The 18,350-nt window shown below is 41.9% G+C and overlaps 5 protein-coding genes across 7 annotated transcripts; 2 read left to right on the plus strand and 3 right to left on the minus strand.

The window, feature by feature from the left end:
- The first annotated feature begins 27 nt into the window (after positions 1–27).
- Positions 28–2,086, plus strand: LOC141823497 (uncharacterized). 2 transcript variants are annotated; one of them, XM_074710785.1, is made up of 5 exons: positions 28–190; positions 481–660; positions 776–860; positions 1,009–1,168; positions 1,447–2,086. In XM_074710785.1, exons 2-5 carry the CDS (start codon positions 547–549, stop codon positions 1,538–1,540), a joined length of 453 nt encoding a protein of 150 aa, XP_074566886.1. In that variant the 5' UTR covers positions 28–190; positions 481–546; the 3' UTR covers positions 1,541–2,086. The 2 variants fall into 2 exon arrangements, with proteins under 2 accessions (XP_074566886.1, XP_074566885.1); XM_074710784.1 differs by having other exon boundaries at positions 28–660.
- A 38-nt stretch (positions 2,087–2,124) lies between these two features.
- LOC141823493 (putative pyruvate, phosphate dikinase regulatory protein, chloroplastic) lies at positions 2,125–4,009 on the minus strand. Of its 2 annotated transcripts, XM_074710776.1 has the most exons (4): positions 3,485–4,009; positions 2,690–3,329; positions 2,509–2,605; positions 2,125–2,325 (listed from the first exon to the last, which is right to left on the minus strand). In XM_074710776.1, the coding sequence occupies exons 1-4, from the start codon at positions 3,980–3,982 to the stop codon at positions 2,295–2,297; spliced, it is 1,266 nt and encodes a 421-aa protein (XP_074566877.1). In that variant the 5' UTR covers positions 3,983–4,009; the 3' UTR covers positions 2,125–2,294. The 2 variants fall into 2 exon arrangements, with proteins under 2 accessions (XP_074566877.1, XP_074566878.1); XM_074710777.1 differs by lacking the exon at positions 2,125–2,325 and having other exon boundaries at positions 2,376–2,605.
- A 985-nt stretch (positions 4,010–4,994) lies between these two features.
- On the minus strand, positions 4,995–7,074 carry LOC141823489 (COBRA-like protein 10). The gene is made up of 2 exons (XM_074710773.1): positions 6,519–7,074; positions 4,995–6,421 (listed from the first exon to the last, which is right to left on the minus strand). The coding sequence occupies exons 1-2, from the start codon at positions 7,072–7,074 to the stop codon at positions 4,995–4,997; spliced, it is 1,983 nt and encodes a 660-aa protein (XP_074566874.1).
- Positions 7,075–7,515: 441 nt separating this feature from the next.
- Positions 7,516–10,015, minus strand: LOC141823490 (uncharacterized). Its single transcript, XM_074710774.1, has 2 exons — positions 9,957–10,015; positions 7,516–9,695 (listed from the first exon to the last, which is right to left on the minus strand). The coding sequence occupies exon 2, from the start codon at positions 9,615–9,617 to the stop codon at positions 7,734–7,736; it is 1,884 nt and encodes a 627-aa protein (XP_074566875.1). The 5' UTR covers positions 9,618–9,695; positions 9,957–10,015; the 3' UTR covers positions 7,516–7,733.
- A 5,391-nt stretch (positions 10,016–15,406) lies between these two features.
- LOC141823498 (uncharacterized) lies at positions 15,407–16,197 on the plus strand. Its single transcript, XM_074710786.1, has one exon. The coding sequence runs from the start codon at positions 15,518–15,520 to the stop codon at positions 15,887–15,889; it is 372 nt and encodes a 123-aa protein (XP_074566887.1). The 5' UTR covers positions 15,407–15,517; the 3' UTR covers positions 15,890–16,197.
- Positions 16,198–18,350: the final 2,153 nt, after the last annotated feature.

The raw sequence follows: 18,350 nt of genomic DNA on the forward strand, positions 1-18,350 counted from the left end.
TTTTTACTGCATTTAAACTGCAGATATGCTTTCGAGTGATGATGGTTGAGAACATTGAAGTATATGATAGCAGTAGTTACTGTGGCGAAGTTGAAACAGAAAAGATCGCATGCCGTACGTTTGAGGCTAAGTCTAAATTTTTAGGACCTGTTTTGGACAATTTCCGAACACCCATGTCACAACAACTAAGGTTCGATCCAATTCTTATTGCTTTTCTAAAAATCCTTTGCGTCCGTATGAACAACCGGCTCAAATTATCATACTTAGTGTCTTCACAAGGGAAATTGTCGTGGAATATTCGAAAGATAGTAGATTTGATTAATTGTCGATGATTTTTAAGTCTTCTTTATATCCTTCCTTCAACCTCCGTTCCACTCCGATCTAAATAAGGTCAACTCCTCATAGAAGTCGTCGCCATAATCAATATATTATCGCTAGCTTCACATGCGTTCTCCACTTTATTTGCATGCCTGGCTTCAGAATTTCTATCCGTCAAGTAAGGTTCTCTCGCCAAGCGCAGAAGAGTAGAGGCTACAGAATCAGGCGATGGATTCCATTCCGCCGCCACGAAACGACGGCGACAAGCCGGACGAAGGTTTCGTGGCTGTCAACGTCGCGGAACTCGTCGCCGCAGCGGACCGTCCTCCCGCAACTCCACGAGTAAGTTTTGGCTTCTCTGTTTCCTTCCCCTTCTTTTTATGCTTTATGCTCCAAAATATTTGGATGCAATTAGCTAATCAACTTGGGACGCTTCTTTGTCTCTGCTTAATTGAAGTCTATGATAAAGAGCCTGTCAAGGAAAGGAGGACCACCAAGAAGCGGTGGCGTCGGAGGAGAAGCAATCGCCGTCGCCACTGCAGGTGAGAGTCGTCGTTACTCGTTCGACCTTAGAAAATAAGCCGCTTCGCTTGCTTGCGATATGTTTGATATTTGTGGGGTTATTTAAGAATTTTTACGATCTATAGTTTGGAATTCATCGATAAAATTGACGTCTTTGTCGAGCCTCAGAAGGGTCCAGTGCGAAGGATAAGCCGCTCTACGTGGCCGTCGAAAGGGATGCCGAGGCCGCGGCCACGGCCGCCGTAAACAGACACAGACGAGCTGCCACCGGGCGGCGGCCGGCTGCATGGCGTGATCCCAGAAGAGTGCTTTTGGTCTTCGCTTCCTTGTATGCTATTTTCTTCTTCGCTTTATTATGCATCTTATTTTCTACTTTTTCAATTAATCAACTCGCGTGATGACTTTAGTTTAGAAGCTTCACAAGGACTCGACTGAGAAATCATAATGCTTCATCATTATGAAGTCTCGTTTTAAATTTGACTAGATGGATTATGCTTCATCATTATATGCTACACTAGTTGAACAATTAGTAAAAAATTTTCTCGGTAGTTGGACGGAGCCCATTTGACGACAATGTGAACAGTAATCACTCGGAAACTGGTGCAGGTCTTGCATGGGGACGCTGATACTCCTCTACTTCACTCTCACGATGAGCAGGATGAACACCGGTACCAGCGCCGAAGAGGGCGATCCCAGGTGACACGCCCTCAGGATTCCACACCACCATTCGTGACACACTTCACGACTCCCCCCAAAAGTTTCCCTCTTTCTTTCTTTTTGGAGGATAAAGAAGCACAGAAAACATGTTTGATATCGAACACCCTTGAACCCCTTTAGGCGTCTACTGCGTGATAAGGAAAGAGCATGTAGGGTTTGCAGAAAGGAGATTGACTGAACGTGCAAGGAAGATACATAGAAAGATGTGAGTTCTTAAAGAGGCATGAGACATGTGTTGAAGTGGGAAGGCAAATAAATTGTATGTCGATTTGATTACCTACTTAGTCAATTTGTTATGTTTTGGTGAGTGTATTAAATTGGTGGTTGGTGCTTCCTGATTCCGTACTAATCTACCAGTTCATATTGGGGAGATAAAGAGAACTGAGGACAATGTGGAAGTGTGCTTCTTCTTCTTCTTCTTCTTTTTATTTTTTATTTTTGTCTTTTAGCATATTGATGTTTCCTTTTCACGAAAAACAGGTGTGGACTATATTAAAGCACAATTCATCTCTGTTAGAAACCAGTACGTATTTGATACAGACTATCCAACTACCATGAAGAAAGATCTGAGCTCTATAAATACTATCTATTACAATTAGATTCGGTACAGAGCATACATGCAAGCACATGGCGTACATAAAAGAATGACAGAACAAATGCTTAATACTTGGATCAAAAATTAAAAGGAACCGCCAACAACTATCTACTCACTCAGGTTCAAATTGAAATCGTCCATTTCATCTCATGTTTCCGCTGAACATAACGACCCTGCATATTCACTATTTATTAACAAAAAGTTGAGACAAAAATCAATCAGAAACTACCAACGACCGATGGATCGATCGAGATTTTTAGGCAGTACATTCAGGTATAAGCAACTCTGTTCTATGATATATACAGAGAACTATTCTGTTGGAATATATACAGTTATTTACTGACTTATTCTAGTACCGTTTGGAAATGCGTGGCATAGAACATTTTTGTTTCCTGTCGTGGTACGTCCTCACTATAACCGCCGCAGTTTCTTCAATAGCTCTTCCGGTGACCTCTGTAATCAATAACCGAGCAAATATAGGGATTGAGATAACTAATATTGTAAACAGGCAACCGAACAAGAATCACTATTACTTACCGATCAGTGGCCATTTTGGGTTTTGGGCGAAGATATTGTGGGCATACTCCAGTTCCTCCCTCACATGATCCATTTCAGAGTAATTGTTCCTCATCTCGCCGTTAAAACCAAGACTTTTAGCCCTCTCTTTCCTAATGGTCTGAAGATTAACTGGGTTGATTGTTAATCCAAAGATCTTCTCTTGATTTATCCCAAAAAGTGGCTTTGGCAACTCCACGCCCATTACTATCGGAACATTCGCCACCTTGTATCCCTTTTGAGCCAGATAAATGGACAAGGGTGTCTTCCCGGTGCGGGAAACTCCAACGAGGACAATATGGGCATGATTCAGGTTTTGGGGCTTAGCTCCATCATCTTGTTTGATGGTGAAATCAATAGCTTCGATACGCTTGAAATATTCTGCAGATAGAGGAGCCTCTCGGCCAGGAGCGCCACGGGGGATTCCAGAAGGAGCGACGCCGAGATGAGTAGCAATGGCCTCAGTAGTGGGGCTGAGTATATCAGCAGACGGGACATCCCAATGCTCACAAGCATGCTTTGCAGATTCTGCCATGGCAGGATCAGCAAGAGTGTACAGCACTAAAGCGCCTTCTCTAGCAGCTTGCTTTATAATCTCCATCAGTCTATCCATATCTTCCACCTACAGATCAGTAGATCACATGCATCAGTTAGATGTGCATAGACCAAACTTGAAGACGAATAAACATAAGTCGTTTTTTTCTGTTCCTGATCTGCAATCCTTCAAATAGTTCATGTGTGTAGAATGTAAAAGGATAGAAAAAAGGATGAGCGCACCCCGGAGAAGAGGTGGGTGTTGACGGGGCAGCCACGGTCGACGAGGCAATGCTCGAACTGTCCGAGCGCCGCGTTCACAGAGTGCTCGGCCGTCCACCCCGTTCCGTCCGAAACCATGTAGATGGCCTTCCCCTCCATCACTTCGCACCCATCCTCCTCGTCCCCGACCTCGTCGACTGCTTCCGCCGGCACGACTGGCAGGTCGCTAGAATCGGAGGGCGGGGGTACCGGAGACGGCAGTCCAGCGGTCTTCTGGCGGAGGGAGGGCCAATCGATCCGGTGGCCGGAGCGGATGGAGCGCGCGCGGGACCACCGATTCAGCTGCGTGCTCACGCGCCGTGGCTGCGGCGGCGGTTGGGGGCCAGGGTCAACCGCTCGGCCCGGTTCCTCCTGGTCCTGGACGAGGCAGGAAGACGCGAAAGGGCGGGGAGATCTCCGGTTGGAAGGCGGGGAGTGAGACAGGAGCAAGGGAACAGGACGGGAATTGGATTGCAACATGGGAAGGAAGGAAGGGAATGGGATTGGTCGTGTGAATTCGCTTCCCTTTTCTCTTGGTTTAATTTGGTGATAATTTGACTCTGCGCTATCCGACAGAGGATCCGGTGGAGGAAAGATCCAATGTTCATTTCGTACGCGGTCGGCGAGTCCGACCCGAACCTTACCTGACTGTGATTGATCATGCATGATTACATATGCAGTGGTCAGTTGGCTGGTAGGGAATAAGGGGCCGTGAAATAAGAAACAGCTGGCCGCCGGAATTCCATTCCAATGTTGTGTGCTCAGCTAATTCAAATACAGTGGTAGGACGAAATCGATGGATCTCGCGAATCCAGCTTTAATTTGGCTCCACTAGATTTTTTTATTTCAATTAACTAAGCATGGTCTTGTTTATAAATGATTGCAAGCCAATTGATCTTTGTATATTGTAAGAAAAGTTTGACCTCTTGATAAACAAACTCAACTTTGGAAATGCTAACGTAAAACTTCCTAGAAAAATCTTTCATCGGTTTTTTTAGTTGAAGTTTTTGAATATGATGTTGTCTCTTAACATGCTTCTCCCACATTATCATTTCGGATGAAAATTGACCAAAGCACCGCAATAATTTGATTTAGTTAACTGGCTAAATTTTTTATTAGAGAACAGTTTTTGCCTCTTATGTTCTAGAGTTTTCAGGCTGAACAACAACGAATGAACATAATATATATGATTAAAAAGTAATGGATATGAGTTTTAATGCGCATAAAATACAACATATGTATAGCAGCTCAACTGTATGCCTCTCCATCATTCAGATTTGGTTTGAGCCAGGGCAAAAATGACGCATCGTATCATATACTTGCATGCATGACCACCACAAAAGTTGGTAGCAATCCTCCAACTCAATCGAATGTAGATGACACCAAGCACGAGAGGATTCTCCCTGCCCAAGCCATAGTTAATTTCTTCGTGTTGCTTTGTTCTAAATTGGACTCATCGACGTACGGCTAGCTAGCTACTGTATCAACAGCATCAATCCAAGCTCAATAGAAGCGCGACGACGGCGGCAAGTAGCACCACTACCAAAGGGCTAACGGCACTATGTTGATGAACTGCAAATGATCTCGGAATCCTCTCCGGCAGCGCGCATTCCTCTCCGTTGAAGTAAACTCTGGTGGGAAACCCGCCGCCTTTCACAACGTCGATCCCCGGCGTCTCCTTCTTGCTGAAGGAAATGACGGATTGCTGTTTCCCAGGCACTCTCGGGTCGGTCTCCGGGTTCTTGCCGTCCGTTTCGCCGATGAGGTAATTGAGTCCCTCCAATCCTTGGAGGAAGAAAGTCTTGTTGATGGCGCCGGGTCCTATTAGCTTGGTCGAGTTGAAGGAGTAGGCCTTCTCGAAGCCGAGGTACGCCTTGTCCATCTCCACCGCCACGAACCAGTCCTTGAAGTTGTAGTCTTCCCAGTTGAACAGTGTGATCCTGGCCGTCCACCCCTTGTGGAAGTTGGACATGACGTGCCAGTTGATGCTGACGCCGCAGTTGTCGGGGCAGGGCAAGCGCTGGGGGAGGTGGTAGTGCTTGATCTTGGCCCAGGCCTTGGCCTTGGCCGTGCGGTTCTCTGCAGGGACGAGCAGAGCTTCCGGGGGCAGAAGCAGAGCTCGTGTGTCGGGGTTGCAGGACTTGGAGCCGTCGCAGCCGCAGGCGCAGGTGTCACAGGGGATGACGGAGTCGTTGTAGAAGGCGGAGTAGGAGACACAGCAGCTGGAGGCGTGCTTCTTAGGTCGGGTGGCGTTGCACACCACCTGCCAACTCGCGATGGCTTCCGACTCCGACATGAGGCCGCTGGGGTCGGGGAATTTCATGGGGCTCACCCGGAACGGCGGGCCGCAGACGTAGCCGGCGTTCAGAACGCCGTGGATCTTCCAATTCGTTGGCGGGTAGAACGCGGTGCGGTTGAGGTCAGGCGGGAGCTTGTAGACGTGCACCTGGAAGATGGCCTTGGACTGCGACGGGTCCATGATGGGCGGGAGCAGAGTGCCGTTCTTGCAGCAGTAAGGCAGGTTGCCAATGTCATTGTCCTTGGCGCGTTCCGGCGGCAGGTCCACGATGATAGGCTTCGTCTCGCAGTTCATGACGGTGGAGAAGTCTAAGCCCTGGTAGTACTTGCCGGCCTTGCCGTAGAGGCAGTCGGAGGCGTCCTTGCGGAGAGTGTAGGCGCCGCGCATGTTGTAGATGAATTCGCCGCGTTTCCACTCCCAGGTGAGATTCCAGTTATCGAGGCGGCCGAGGGGGCTGTTGACGTCGATGGTCACTTGGGCCATGTAGTTGCTCTCGTACGACTTCAGCACGTCGTAGGCGAAGGTGAGGTCGCCGTACCGCCGGGGGAGGAAGTGGTGGGTGTCCGTCTTGTTGGGCTTAAATTTGGGGTCTTTCACGCAGCACACAAACATCTGCGTCTCTGTAACAAAAACAACAACAACGTGACCTCAAAGAATAATCAATGTCGATTGTAATCGATTAAACAAGATCTTAAGAGAAAATGGGATGTCAATTACTTTTCTTCGTGGGTGCAGGGCACTTGTACCCGGGATTCACCAGCTTGATCGTGTGAGGCATGGGCGTGTCTGGTGCCTTTACCCCGAACTGCGTCCCCGTTATGTCCACTACCACCTGGATCTGCGACATGTCCCCCGCCGTCTCGATCGAGGTCAACAGGTTGGTCTGCGGGTATCCCGACAGTGTCGTGCCGTTCCCGACGTGCGCCGGGAAGTCGGTTCCGTCGGTGATCACAGCTCCGCCGACAGAAACGAGGATCTCCTCGTGCTGGAAGCCGATGAACATGCTCCAGTCCTCGAGTTCATTCGTCATCGTATTGAGGATGGTGGCCTGTGCCTTGAACGCCCATGACTGCGCCGAGGCGTTCTTGACATGGGGGAACTCCTTGGTGCGCGAGATGAAGTTGTAGGTGAGGAAGACGCCGTTGCAGCTGTCTTGCTCCTTGGGAGGCGGATGGATCGCCTCATCGTTGTCGTAGTCCTGCGCTCTCACGCCGGCCGCTAGGCTGAGGAAGAAGAGAACAGCCGCCGGGAGAACAGGGATTCGGGGCGGCATTGCGGATTTTAATCCAGTTCGATTGCAATTCAAAGAGAATTTGCTTTAATTTGATGCATTGAATGGAATAACGGAAAGAGAAGAGTTTGATTGAGGATCCAGACGAAAAGGAAAGGGCGGAGGCAGCGAGAGAAAGATGGAGTCGAGCTCGAGCGGGCGCATTTGGCGGGAGCATTTTAACGGTTTGTCACCAGATAAATAAAAGGGCAGTCTACAAAATATGACCAATTATTTAAACTAAATGGGTTGAAATATATTTTTTAAAACATATTTAATATTGATTTCACCAATTATTAATCTATTTAATATTAATTTGCAGCCTAACTCAACATTTCTGTTTCTGCGCTACTCTACATTTTGGTATCAATCAAACACTAGAGGATCTCATTGTCCACTGCAATGAGATAATTTATAAAAAAAAAGTGCTGTATAAAAAAACTCAAAAATAAGTATGATAATTTTATGATATCACATAACCACAACGAGAAGAAACAATCTTATCAGTTGTAACACTACTTCACCAACATATTGACAGATCAATGACAATCAAAATGTTCTGAATGCAGTTTGATAAATCTTCACCATCAAGAGGTTCTTGGTTCCCAGTTTGACCCATTGCTCTTACAATCTTGAACATGGCCCTGAAAGTGTTTGAAAATTCAGGTATTCACACCAAAGATGAAACCATTGCTGAATGACGGTAGGTTGTTCGAAGGTGCTTGGTCACGCAGGGGTGATCGAAAAGGGTTTGGTGTTACAGGGTGAGTGATATGGAGGCCAGCCCTTCGTAGCACTTGCTTAGCATTTGCACACGATATCTCAGATCTTTCAGTGAAAAAAGTTGGCACATTCATCGACTTAACAAGGTCAAGAGCACCCTCCCAGCTCCCGTAGTTTTCCAATCCACAGTTCAGAGCAATCACAACATGTGGAGAAGATTGGTAAGAGGCTTGTTCCTGATACATTCCTCTTGCAAAATTAATTCTCAATCTACCACTAATTCCTGCAACAGTCCCCGACAGGTTGCTGGGTACTTCAGGACCGATCATTGCAATCTGTAGGCTGCCCAACCCATTGAGTAGATGCCCTAACTCAGAAAATGCAGGCATCCAGTCTAACTCAGCAGCAGGGCCAAGGTAATGCACAGTCACTTCTTTTCCTTTGACTAAGCAATTCTTAGAACTTATAGCTAGTGCTGTCACTATGTAGTGAATGGTCAAAGGGTGTGAGAGTATTGCAGAAACTGGGCTCGACATTGGCAAAGATCGAAGATTATAGTACTCAGACCAACCGGAGAGAAGGGTAAGGTTTGAACCTCCACTCAGATAACTTGGCAATGCAGAATCTTTTGGATACTCCCCATCATTTAGACTTCCCCAAGCCTCTAACATTCCATTAGTCTTTCCAGGGAGTAGACCGAATGGGCAATGAGAATAGCATTTGCACTTCCTTCTCCACATTCCTTTGTGGTGGAGACCTAATGACTCGAGCCATTTGCAAGGGTTCTCAACGAAGCAGGGAAAGACAAATACCTTCATGGACAACTCTTCCTCCCTTTCCATCATTGCTTTGTAGAGACCACATGCACCCTTGTGTGCATCCTTCCAGTGCTGCTTCTGACACACTGGGCCACAGTAAACCACGGCACCACATCGTCCACAACACAAAGATTGATCGTCCTGAACTTCTTTGTCACACATAGAGCAATGTCTCGAAGTAACCGAATTTAGATCCGCCACAGGAAGTTCTTCCTTGGTCTGTTCCATATACTTAGCTGAGGATGGGACTAGCTTCTTCTCTTCGTACACTTGACTGGTTGGATGGGAGATAGTGACAGCAACAAGGTCACCGCCTTTGGTGACTTCGGGAGGCCATTGCACATCAACCGTCTCAATAAACGGTTCAAAGTTCATAAACCTTCCTCTTCTATGCATGCTATCGTTGGAGAACTGAAGCAGTGGGTGCACAAGGGCAACTGCCTTCATGAAAGCATACACATACCGGAGCTCCTCGAGAGTAGGATTTCTAAACTGCAGCCCACCTGCAGATGTGCATCGTGCAACATCAATCACAGGAAACCTATCCGGGCCAGAGGATTCCAATGAGAGAGATTTCTTCATTCTCTTGTTAGAGGGAAACAACAAAGATTCCTGCTCGAAGATCACCCTGAGCACTTCCACATTTGGTACCCGAATTGTCTCCCTTGCACCCGTCATTTTCAGCGCATCCTGATCGGACTTGAACAAGTGGATGCCGAGGTCACCTCCATCTCCTCCAATAAATTGGGCACAAGGAAACAATTGCTTCTTGTTGGGCCAATCTGTGTCCTTCCCTACACGAATGCCAAATAGATGTTTCGGCCGCAGTCTCTTCCACGGTTCAGTACGGAACAGGGCCGCAGCAGCCCGGAAGAGGGATTTGATGAATGCTGGGGAAGTTCCTTCAACCTTGAGAAGGCAAGTTCCACAGCTAGGCCCGAGGCCCGGACCTAAGCCGAATTGTTCTTGGAATCTGGTAAATAGATCTTTGAGGTGCACTTCCATGGAGTAACCAACGTGTAACAATGGAAGCAAAAAATCCGCCTTGTCTCAATCACCAAACCCTTATTTTTCGCATAAGCCCTGTGGAGCAAAGCTATTTCTCAAAACAAAAACAGGAAATTTTTCAAAGAAAGCCATAGATCACAAGATCTAGGCTTTAACAAGTGGGGAGCGGCCGAGGCCCGGAGAAGTGGAAAAATTGCAGATTTTGGCACAATAGCAGATCATACCATACGGTTTCAGATTGCGAAACACAGAGGCAAGGAAAGGGGAAGCGAGTTCACCCAAAAAAAAACGCAGATGGTGAAGCTGAAAGGAGAGGAAGATAGATGCAGGACTTACCAGTAGATCCTGGAGACGGATCGGGATCTAGACAATGGAGCGCTTCATCTACTTCAGTGATCCATAGTCGATTAAGCAAGCGGACGGGGGCGTCTGAAGCAAGCAACTGGTCAAAATTGGGCCGACTTTTGATTTGAAAACAACGTAGCTGCTTCATTCTGGTCCAGCAGTGAACCCAAGGAGGAAAGCCCAACACTAATGAATCAAGTAGCGGCCTAGAAAGCTGAAACTTGTTCTCACAAAACTAGAAGATCAAACTATATTCTGACTTCCCTTCTACTCCAAATTCTGAGTTCATCCAGTCCTATAAGTCTTCAAACTAAAGATTGCTTCTTTAAAGGTCTTTCCTTTTGCCCTTTTCTATGGACACTGTATAACTATTCCGTTCAGAATTCTCTTCTTCCTCGAGTCAAATTCAATGCTTTATTTCCTTAGTTGATGCCTCTCTGCCTAAAACAACAGCCAATAAAGCTTTGCTTATTTCTCTTTGGGGAAACAAGATGAACTTTGCCATTTCATGACTTGTCTTCAGCTGCATGATAAGCAGGATAAGCTTCTGCGAAGCTGAAACTTATTGGAGAATTAGATACAAAGATGTGATTGTGATTTGAATTTTAATATTGTAAATCTTGTAATTATGATAATTTATATTCTGCTATAATTTAGTTGTAAATTTCAAGAATAGTTTTTGTTTCCAGATTTAAATATTTGTACTCTCTATATATAATTTTCTAATTCAATGGAAGGCATGCCAATTTATTTTGTCCTTTAAAACTATCTCAAGTCATCATAAGCAGCAGGACAAGTCTCTGTGAAGTTGAAACTTCATCACTAATGACTGGTGGCATTCACGAACAACAGACACAATTATTCTCAACTTAAACTTATGTCGAAACTATGTTTACCACTCAAAAAACAAGTTAAAATGCAGAATCAGAATCATACTTTCTGGCAAAGGACGCCTTAAATGCCCCGAAATTGAACTGAAACAATAGATGCCTACAGACAACAACTTGTCAACACAAATACGTACAACAGGAATATAATTTGGTGGAAAATGCCATAGATATGTTGTGTTCAGACTTCAGACTTATCGGATGGTCATAGCTTCCCTGCTCCTTTACTTTTCCTACTGACCTAATAGTTGCCTTGTTCCTTTCCTGGCGTACTTCTTTAGCATAACTGAACAAACACTTAGGTAGCGTAGCACATCAGAAAATGATCTCAATTCGTTGCTTGTTTTACCAGTTTGAATCTTTTCATAATTAAAGAGTTGAAATAAAAAGGTCAATATATCAATTTAGTTACTTAATATTAATTTTCCAACAGGAAAAGATATAATTAATAGAACCCTATATGTGCCAATGGTTCATTCAAATGCTTACTGTTCATTGGAACTAAAAATCAATCTGCATTTTGTATTTGGATACTCCTTAATCCCCGTTGATCAATAATTTTCATTTTGTGAATCAAGTCTTAATGATGTATCAGAAAATTGGCCAACCATAAGGGAACCAGAACTATCAATATATGTATAAGACACATTGTCTTTCTCAAATTTATGATATTTTGTAGGGTTCCCTCCACTAATTGTTCTCAAAGAAGGCATGTTCTCTTTTGCTTAACTTTGAATGAGAAGGCACCTAGAAAGTAAATTCACCAGCTTGAGCTCAATAAATCTGCAAACAGTAGTTTAGCTACAACAATGTGGCATGAAACGCTAAACAGTAAACAGCTCCAAGAAAGTATAAATTCTTTTATTTCATGAGATGGTGTGAGATGAGACTTGAACTATCTATCTCTAACCGCCAAAGAGAAGAGGTTGACTTGGGGTTAAATGCTTAATGACCGTGATGCATCATCAGATTGTTGGGGAGTCAAACCTAGGGCTGGGTCGGTACGGTATACCGAATTTTACATACGATATACCGTATACCGTACCGAAAATTTCGGCATAAAAAAACCTATACCGTTACCATATCGAAAATTCGGTATATCGGAATTTCGGTATACCGAAAATTCGATATAATGAATTTTCAGTATAGTATAAAATGCATACCGATCAAAATGTTCGGTATACCGATCATACCGAAATACCGACCAACCGACCGATTATACCGATCATACCGATCGTATAAAAATGTTCGGTATACTGATCATACCGAAATACCGTACCCAATATCAATTTTAAAAATAATAAATAATTTATAAGAGTATATATAATAGGTATTTCGGTATAACCGAAAAATAATAATTTCATACCGATACCGAAAAATTCGGTACGGTATTATACTGTACCGAAATTTTTGGTATGAACGGTAAATATCGATATGGTATGTGCGGTATACCGAAAATTCGGTATTTTTTCCCACTCCTAATTTTGAAGTCTAAGCCAGTCAAATCTTCAGGACACGTGGCAACGTGCGTTACGCCGGTCGATGTCCTGAACATTTTATTAAAAAATTATAAATTAATAGATAGATAAATAGCCCCTGCGCAATTTTTTATTAATAGTATTAATCTTCTTTGCATTATACAATGTAGAATTACCTGCAAAATCTAATTCATTATAACAGTATTAATTTTTAAGGTGCATTTGATTTAAATTATCAGATATAATTCTAATTATGTGATTATTAAATAATTATATAATTAAAATTATAAAGTATAAAATATAATTTAATATTATTTGATTTAACAGATTTATTTAGAAGAAATAAAATATAATTATTTTAATATTTATTATATTACATTTGATTCAATTTATTTTTAAAATAAATTAAATTTAATTAATAATATTAATAATGATAATAAATTAATAATATATAAATAACTTTATATATAATTTTTAAAAAATGTAAAATAATATATTAATAAAATAATTTATTAAAATAATTATTTTAATAAAATAATCTATTAATTTATTGTTAAATTAATAAATATAATTAATAATATATAAAATAGATAAATATAATTTATTTATAATTTTTATTTAATATATATATATATATATATATATTAATAAAATAAATTATTAAATTAATAAATATAACATCAATTTATTATTAAATTAATAAATATAATTTATTAAATTTATAATATTTAAATTAAATTTTATTGAATTCATTAACTAAATTTCAATTAGTTTTTATTATACATTTTAATTAACTCAAGAAGTTCTAGGGAACACAAAGATAGAAACTAACCCAAGAAGTTCTAGGGAACACAAAGATAGAAACCAAAAAATATCAAAGATTTATTATGTCTTACATGCAGGTACGAAAGTATGATCTTTTACATGCAGCTTGAAATATACTATCTTTGACCATGATCCAGCTACTAGTCGTCGGGGATGATGACGATTGGTTCGTCCGGTGCTGCTGGAGGAGGAGGAGAAGGAGGAGGAGGAGTAGGTGAACGCGGAGGTGGAGGCGGAGGTGCGGCGTCTGCCGCTGGCGGAGGTGCGGCCGCGTCTGCCGCCGCCTGGGCGAAGTCTGCCGCCGCCTGGGCGAAGTCCGCCATCGCCTGGCCCGCAGCGCCGGCGCGGCGTATGTCGCGTCGTCGACGCTTTCGAGGAGGCATAGGGGAGATTGTTCGTCTGGCGTCGGGCGGGGCAGACAAGGCCGGTGGCGTCGGGCGGGACGTTCGGGGCAGACCGCAGACGAGCCGGTGCCATCGGGCGCCGGGGCGCGGCGGGCGGGGGAGACTAGGGCTGGATCGGTACGGTATACCGAAGTTTGCATACGATACCGTATACCGTACCGAAAATTTCGGCATAAAAAAAATCTATACCGTTATCATACCGAAAATTCAGTATACCGGAATTTCGGTATACCGAAAATACCGAATTTTCAGTATATTACATCGAAAATACTGAAAATTTCGTATACTTATAATTTCGGTACGGTATTATACCGAAAATGTTGGTATACCGAAATACTGAAAACTAATAATTTCATACCGATACCGATATCGAAAAATTCGGTACGGTATTATCCCGTACCGAAATTTTCGGTATACCGAAATTTTCGATATGGATGGTAAATATCGGTATGGTATGTGCGGTATACCGAAAATTCGGTATTTTTTCCCACCCTTAGTCAAACCTTTCTAAGTTATGGAGAACCACTCGTTACCTTTTGTTTAATTAAACGCTGAGAATAAGGAATTCGTAGTTAATCACAAGGAATTAATTAAATCAAAGTAGTTTCCTACTAACTATATTTGGTGTTGAACTCTTGCGTGTTGGTGCCGATATATTCTATTAGTTTCGAGTTCAATTTTATGTTTAATTCTAATAATAATAACTATATCGCTAGAATTATCATTGTCTTTTAATAAGGGTATAAATGTACCCAAATTATCTTTGGAATTAATTTAGTAATAAGTAAATTGTTTGGTTAGTTCAATATGTGAATTTCAATTTATTTTATAATTTTATTAATATTACATGAGTTTTGAGCTTATTTGAATATATTTAAATGCATATACTTAATTTTCTTAAGCTTGTACAATTACATATAGTTGTATGCATGTGAATATATTATTATCTATCTTGTTAAATACTTTATAAAAAAAATGAAGAATTTTTTGATAAAAAGATATGCCTGGGAGAACCAAATAGGCAGATGATAAGACGCGTTGCGCGTGATTATCACGTGATACGACAGATTCCAGCAAGCTCGCGTTCACACGGGTCATTCAACGCCTCCCCCACTTACTCATTTAATTAATTACGCATTAATTTCATTCCTCGAGACCTTTCTCCCACTTCCTCCTTTTAATTTATTTTTGAGTACTGGCGATAAAAATTAAATTAAAATGTCCTACGTCACACCATCCGGTCCGGATACGAAGCACGGCCGGTCCGGGCCGGCGGCGCCTGGATATATGTATGCTGCGCACGACGAGTGTGCATGCGGCGGCCGCAGATGCGCCAGAGACGTGCATCAAGAGGGAGGTAGCAGCAGGGGGCGGCACAATGGCAATGGCTGCACCTGCAAGTTAGGGACGACACCTCGACCAGCCTCCTCTCCCTGATCCCGTCCAACACAATCTATTCCCACATTCGATGAATACAAACAATTATACGAATAAAGAAAGGAAGGCAACAGACATAAATAATTGCACAAACATAAATATTTTAATTTATTCATTCCACTGATTAAATTAATTAAGGTAGGTGGTTGGTGGTAGATATTGGTCAGCCATCCAGGCATGCAAATTTATTAGACACTTGCTGAGGCAGGATGACGTATGGCTGAATCGACCCTGGCTTCCACCAAGTACCCAACCAGGCACCAGCCCACATTTTTTAAGTATATATTTTTGGCATTTCCTTGTCGCTATCTACTCCTCCTGCATCTAATCTAAATACTAATTAATTTGACCGTGCGCACCCAAAAAATGAAAAGAAAAGAAAAAAAAAACGTTCATAGCAAGCCACTACTTCCATTTTGTTCGTCCTTATGATTGGAACTTCTCTCCTGTTATATTCCTCCCCGAACGCTTGTCAGATTTTAGGAACATAAGAGAAGCAGAGCCGGGGAAGGAAGTAAGAGATGGGGAACTGCATTGAGGTGCAGAAGCCAATCTTGTGGGTAGACGACGACTACGATGACGCCGACGACATGGAGGCGGCGGCCGAAAGCTCTGCATATAGCCGGGCAGCAAAACCCAAGGCCGCGGAAGCAATATTACCCACGTCGGCGGCCGGTTGCAAAGAAGGGGCGACGGCGGTGGCTTCCACTGAGATCAAGATCAAGATGAGCAAGAAACAGCTGCAAGAGCTGCTACGTCAAGTGGAGGAGCAGGGGTTGCCGCTGCAGAAACTCCTGGCGGATCTCCTGGTCGTACGTGAGATTTGCCTCGACAACAGAGACGTGACCAAGGATGCGCATTGGAGACCCAATCTGCAGAGTATACCAGAGTAATTGAACAGATCTATGTAGATTCTTTCGACAAGATCGATCATGGTGGGAGAATGCCTTGCTTTCATATTGACTACTCCTTTGATTGTTGGATATATCATAATATTCCCATTTCTCCCCTGAGAGAGGGCTACTCTGTATAGTTTAGGGGATTACTGATTAGATGGTGTTAGATGCTGTTAAGCAAGGAGAAATGGGCCTATTAGGACAAATCTCTCTTCCTCTGTCTTTCAATTCCTTCCCAGGTCTCGCTGTAAACTGTTCCTGTACGTGAACACTTGTATATTTTTTTCTTCTTCTTCTTTTCAGGAGATCGAATTTGGTATTCTGGTTTATATATCTTGGCAATTTTGTATGAAATAGATGACTGATAAATGCTGTGTAGCAAATTAAATTAAACATGCAGTAGGAGAGATCATAAGAATTCATATTGTTATGGGTGGCCTTATACAAGTCAAAGTTTAGCTCATTAGGAAAGAATACGTCAGACGGAAGAGATAGGAGTTACCTCTCGTTTGATTTGGAGGTCTCCCGACTAATTCGAAGACTGACTGACTTGAAGATCAATTAACCTATAGACCTTCCGATTGATCTGAAGATCGACTGACCAATCTCTTTTATGAAGATCAACTCATATGTCTTTCCGACGAAGATTGACTTTCAATCTTCCCTATGAAAGTTGATTCCCTCCATCAACTTAATCCCACTGAATTGACATTTTTGTCCAATTGGTTCGACTCCACTGATTCAATGTCTTTCACTTAGCGTATCAAACCCTTTAGTCGCACCATTTCAGTCTGTTCAATAACACTCTGAATAACATGTGGACTGACATAAAATGGAGGATAACATAGCACGCTAAATAATATGATAACCTAACGCGTGATTAATGCAACATGATTTTTTACAATGTGAGATATAGATGATGAGATCTTCTTCTACAACAATATGATGCTTTCTTTATTGCGGATATGATATTTCACTCCTATTACACTATATAAAAAGAGTCTATTTTCTAGAGCAAGGCATGGACACATCATTTTTTGCATCTACTTATGCTCATCGTCCGTTCTCCCTCCTAACTTCCAATTGATAATTTATAATTTAGGCATAGCGATTAAGTCAAGACATCTATGATCTCCATTATAATTCTCTTTCTCTCATAAGCTTCACAGACGATCAGTCAAGCTACCCTAGGTCTTCAGTGATTTCCTCAACATAGAGATTCACTGTCATCTTACGACGATCCTAAACAAGAACACATATCAATAAGCATAGGTTGGTAGATGGCAACTACCAAGGACAGGAAAGACGCGCAGATGGAATTTATAGAAGCAAAAGGTACCGTCTTGCATTAGATTATTTGTTTATTTAAAAGAGCACAAAACCTAGAGAAGTTACTATTTTCAACAATTTTCTGAATAACATGAATTCAAACACTGGTTGATTAATGGGGAAATACTGGTTGAGAATTTTAAAGTGTAACAGTTAATGAACCAAGCCTTATAAAATTTAGAATTTCTGTTAGCGTTTAATTTGCAATACCTACAATATAATACATTTGAAACATTAGATCACGAAGCCTAATATAATATTGCTATTTGAAAGAAGATTTGTGTCAATTAAGGGTCATTTCATATCCAAATACATAAGACCAATTTCTTTAGCTAGAAAATCAGATAAAATCTCATCGAGATTAAGATTACTTGATATATTTAATTTAGATTAAGATATTGTCCTTTTAAGAAATTTTTAAAATGCAATGGCATAGAAAATAATCTTTGCCGTCCAATTTAACAGATTGTGGATATGAAATCAAATCACTCGTCGATTTAATTAGACTCACAGTTGGCCACTTGTATATATATATATATAGACTATAATTAATCACACCAAATTAAATTACATCAAAGAATATGGAGTTTACAAGGAGATCTAGCTAGCACCAAGAGAAACTGATCCGATCCTTCAAGAAGCTCACACTTAACAAAATAACCAGAGTTCAGAGAGAGAGAGAGAGAGAATGCAGCAGGGAATCTAGGAGAGCAGCTGTGCCTAGTTGGCAATAGATCATGCATTTAGATCCAACTGAAGAATGCAGCTCAAGCTCTGAAACCACAAACATCATTTTATTTTTTTTGAAAAATAAAGATGGTAAACAAAATAGTTCACTAAGATGTTAAAAGATAAAAAAACAATTCTATACCTCCGTTTTACTATTTATCAATAAAATATAGATATAGATAAGAATAGAAATAATTAGAAGTTAAAAGAAAAATTAAAAGCAGAAACAAATCATTAGGGCAGCCGGGAGCATTTACTGCAGACTCTGATGTCCAGTTTAATATTATTGCATTAAAATCAATTGTAATCGTTAAGGGAATGTTTAACCGGGCTATTTTTTATTAATAAACTATTAATATAAATAATTAAAAACAATTAGGAAGTTGAAATATAAAACATT

This window comes from Curcuma longa, chromosome 3, assembly GCF_044706935.1.
Source record: "Curcuma longa cultivar G26 ecotype Majalengka, Jawa Barat chromosome 3, ITB_CL_G26_1.1, whole genome shotgun sequence".
In the NCBI taxonomy this organism is placed as follows: Eukaryota; Viridiplantae; Streptophyta; class Magnoliopsida; order Zingiberales; family Zingiberaceae; genus Curcuma; species Curcuma longa.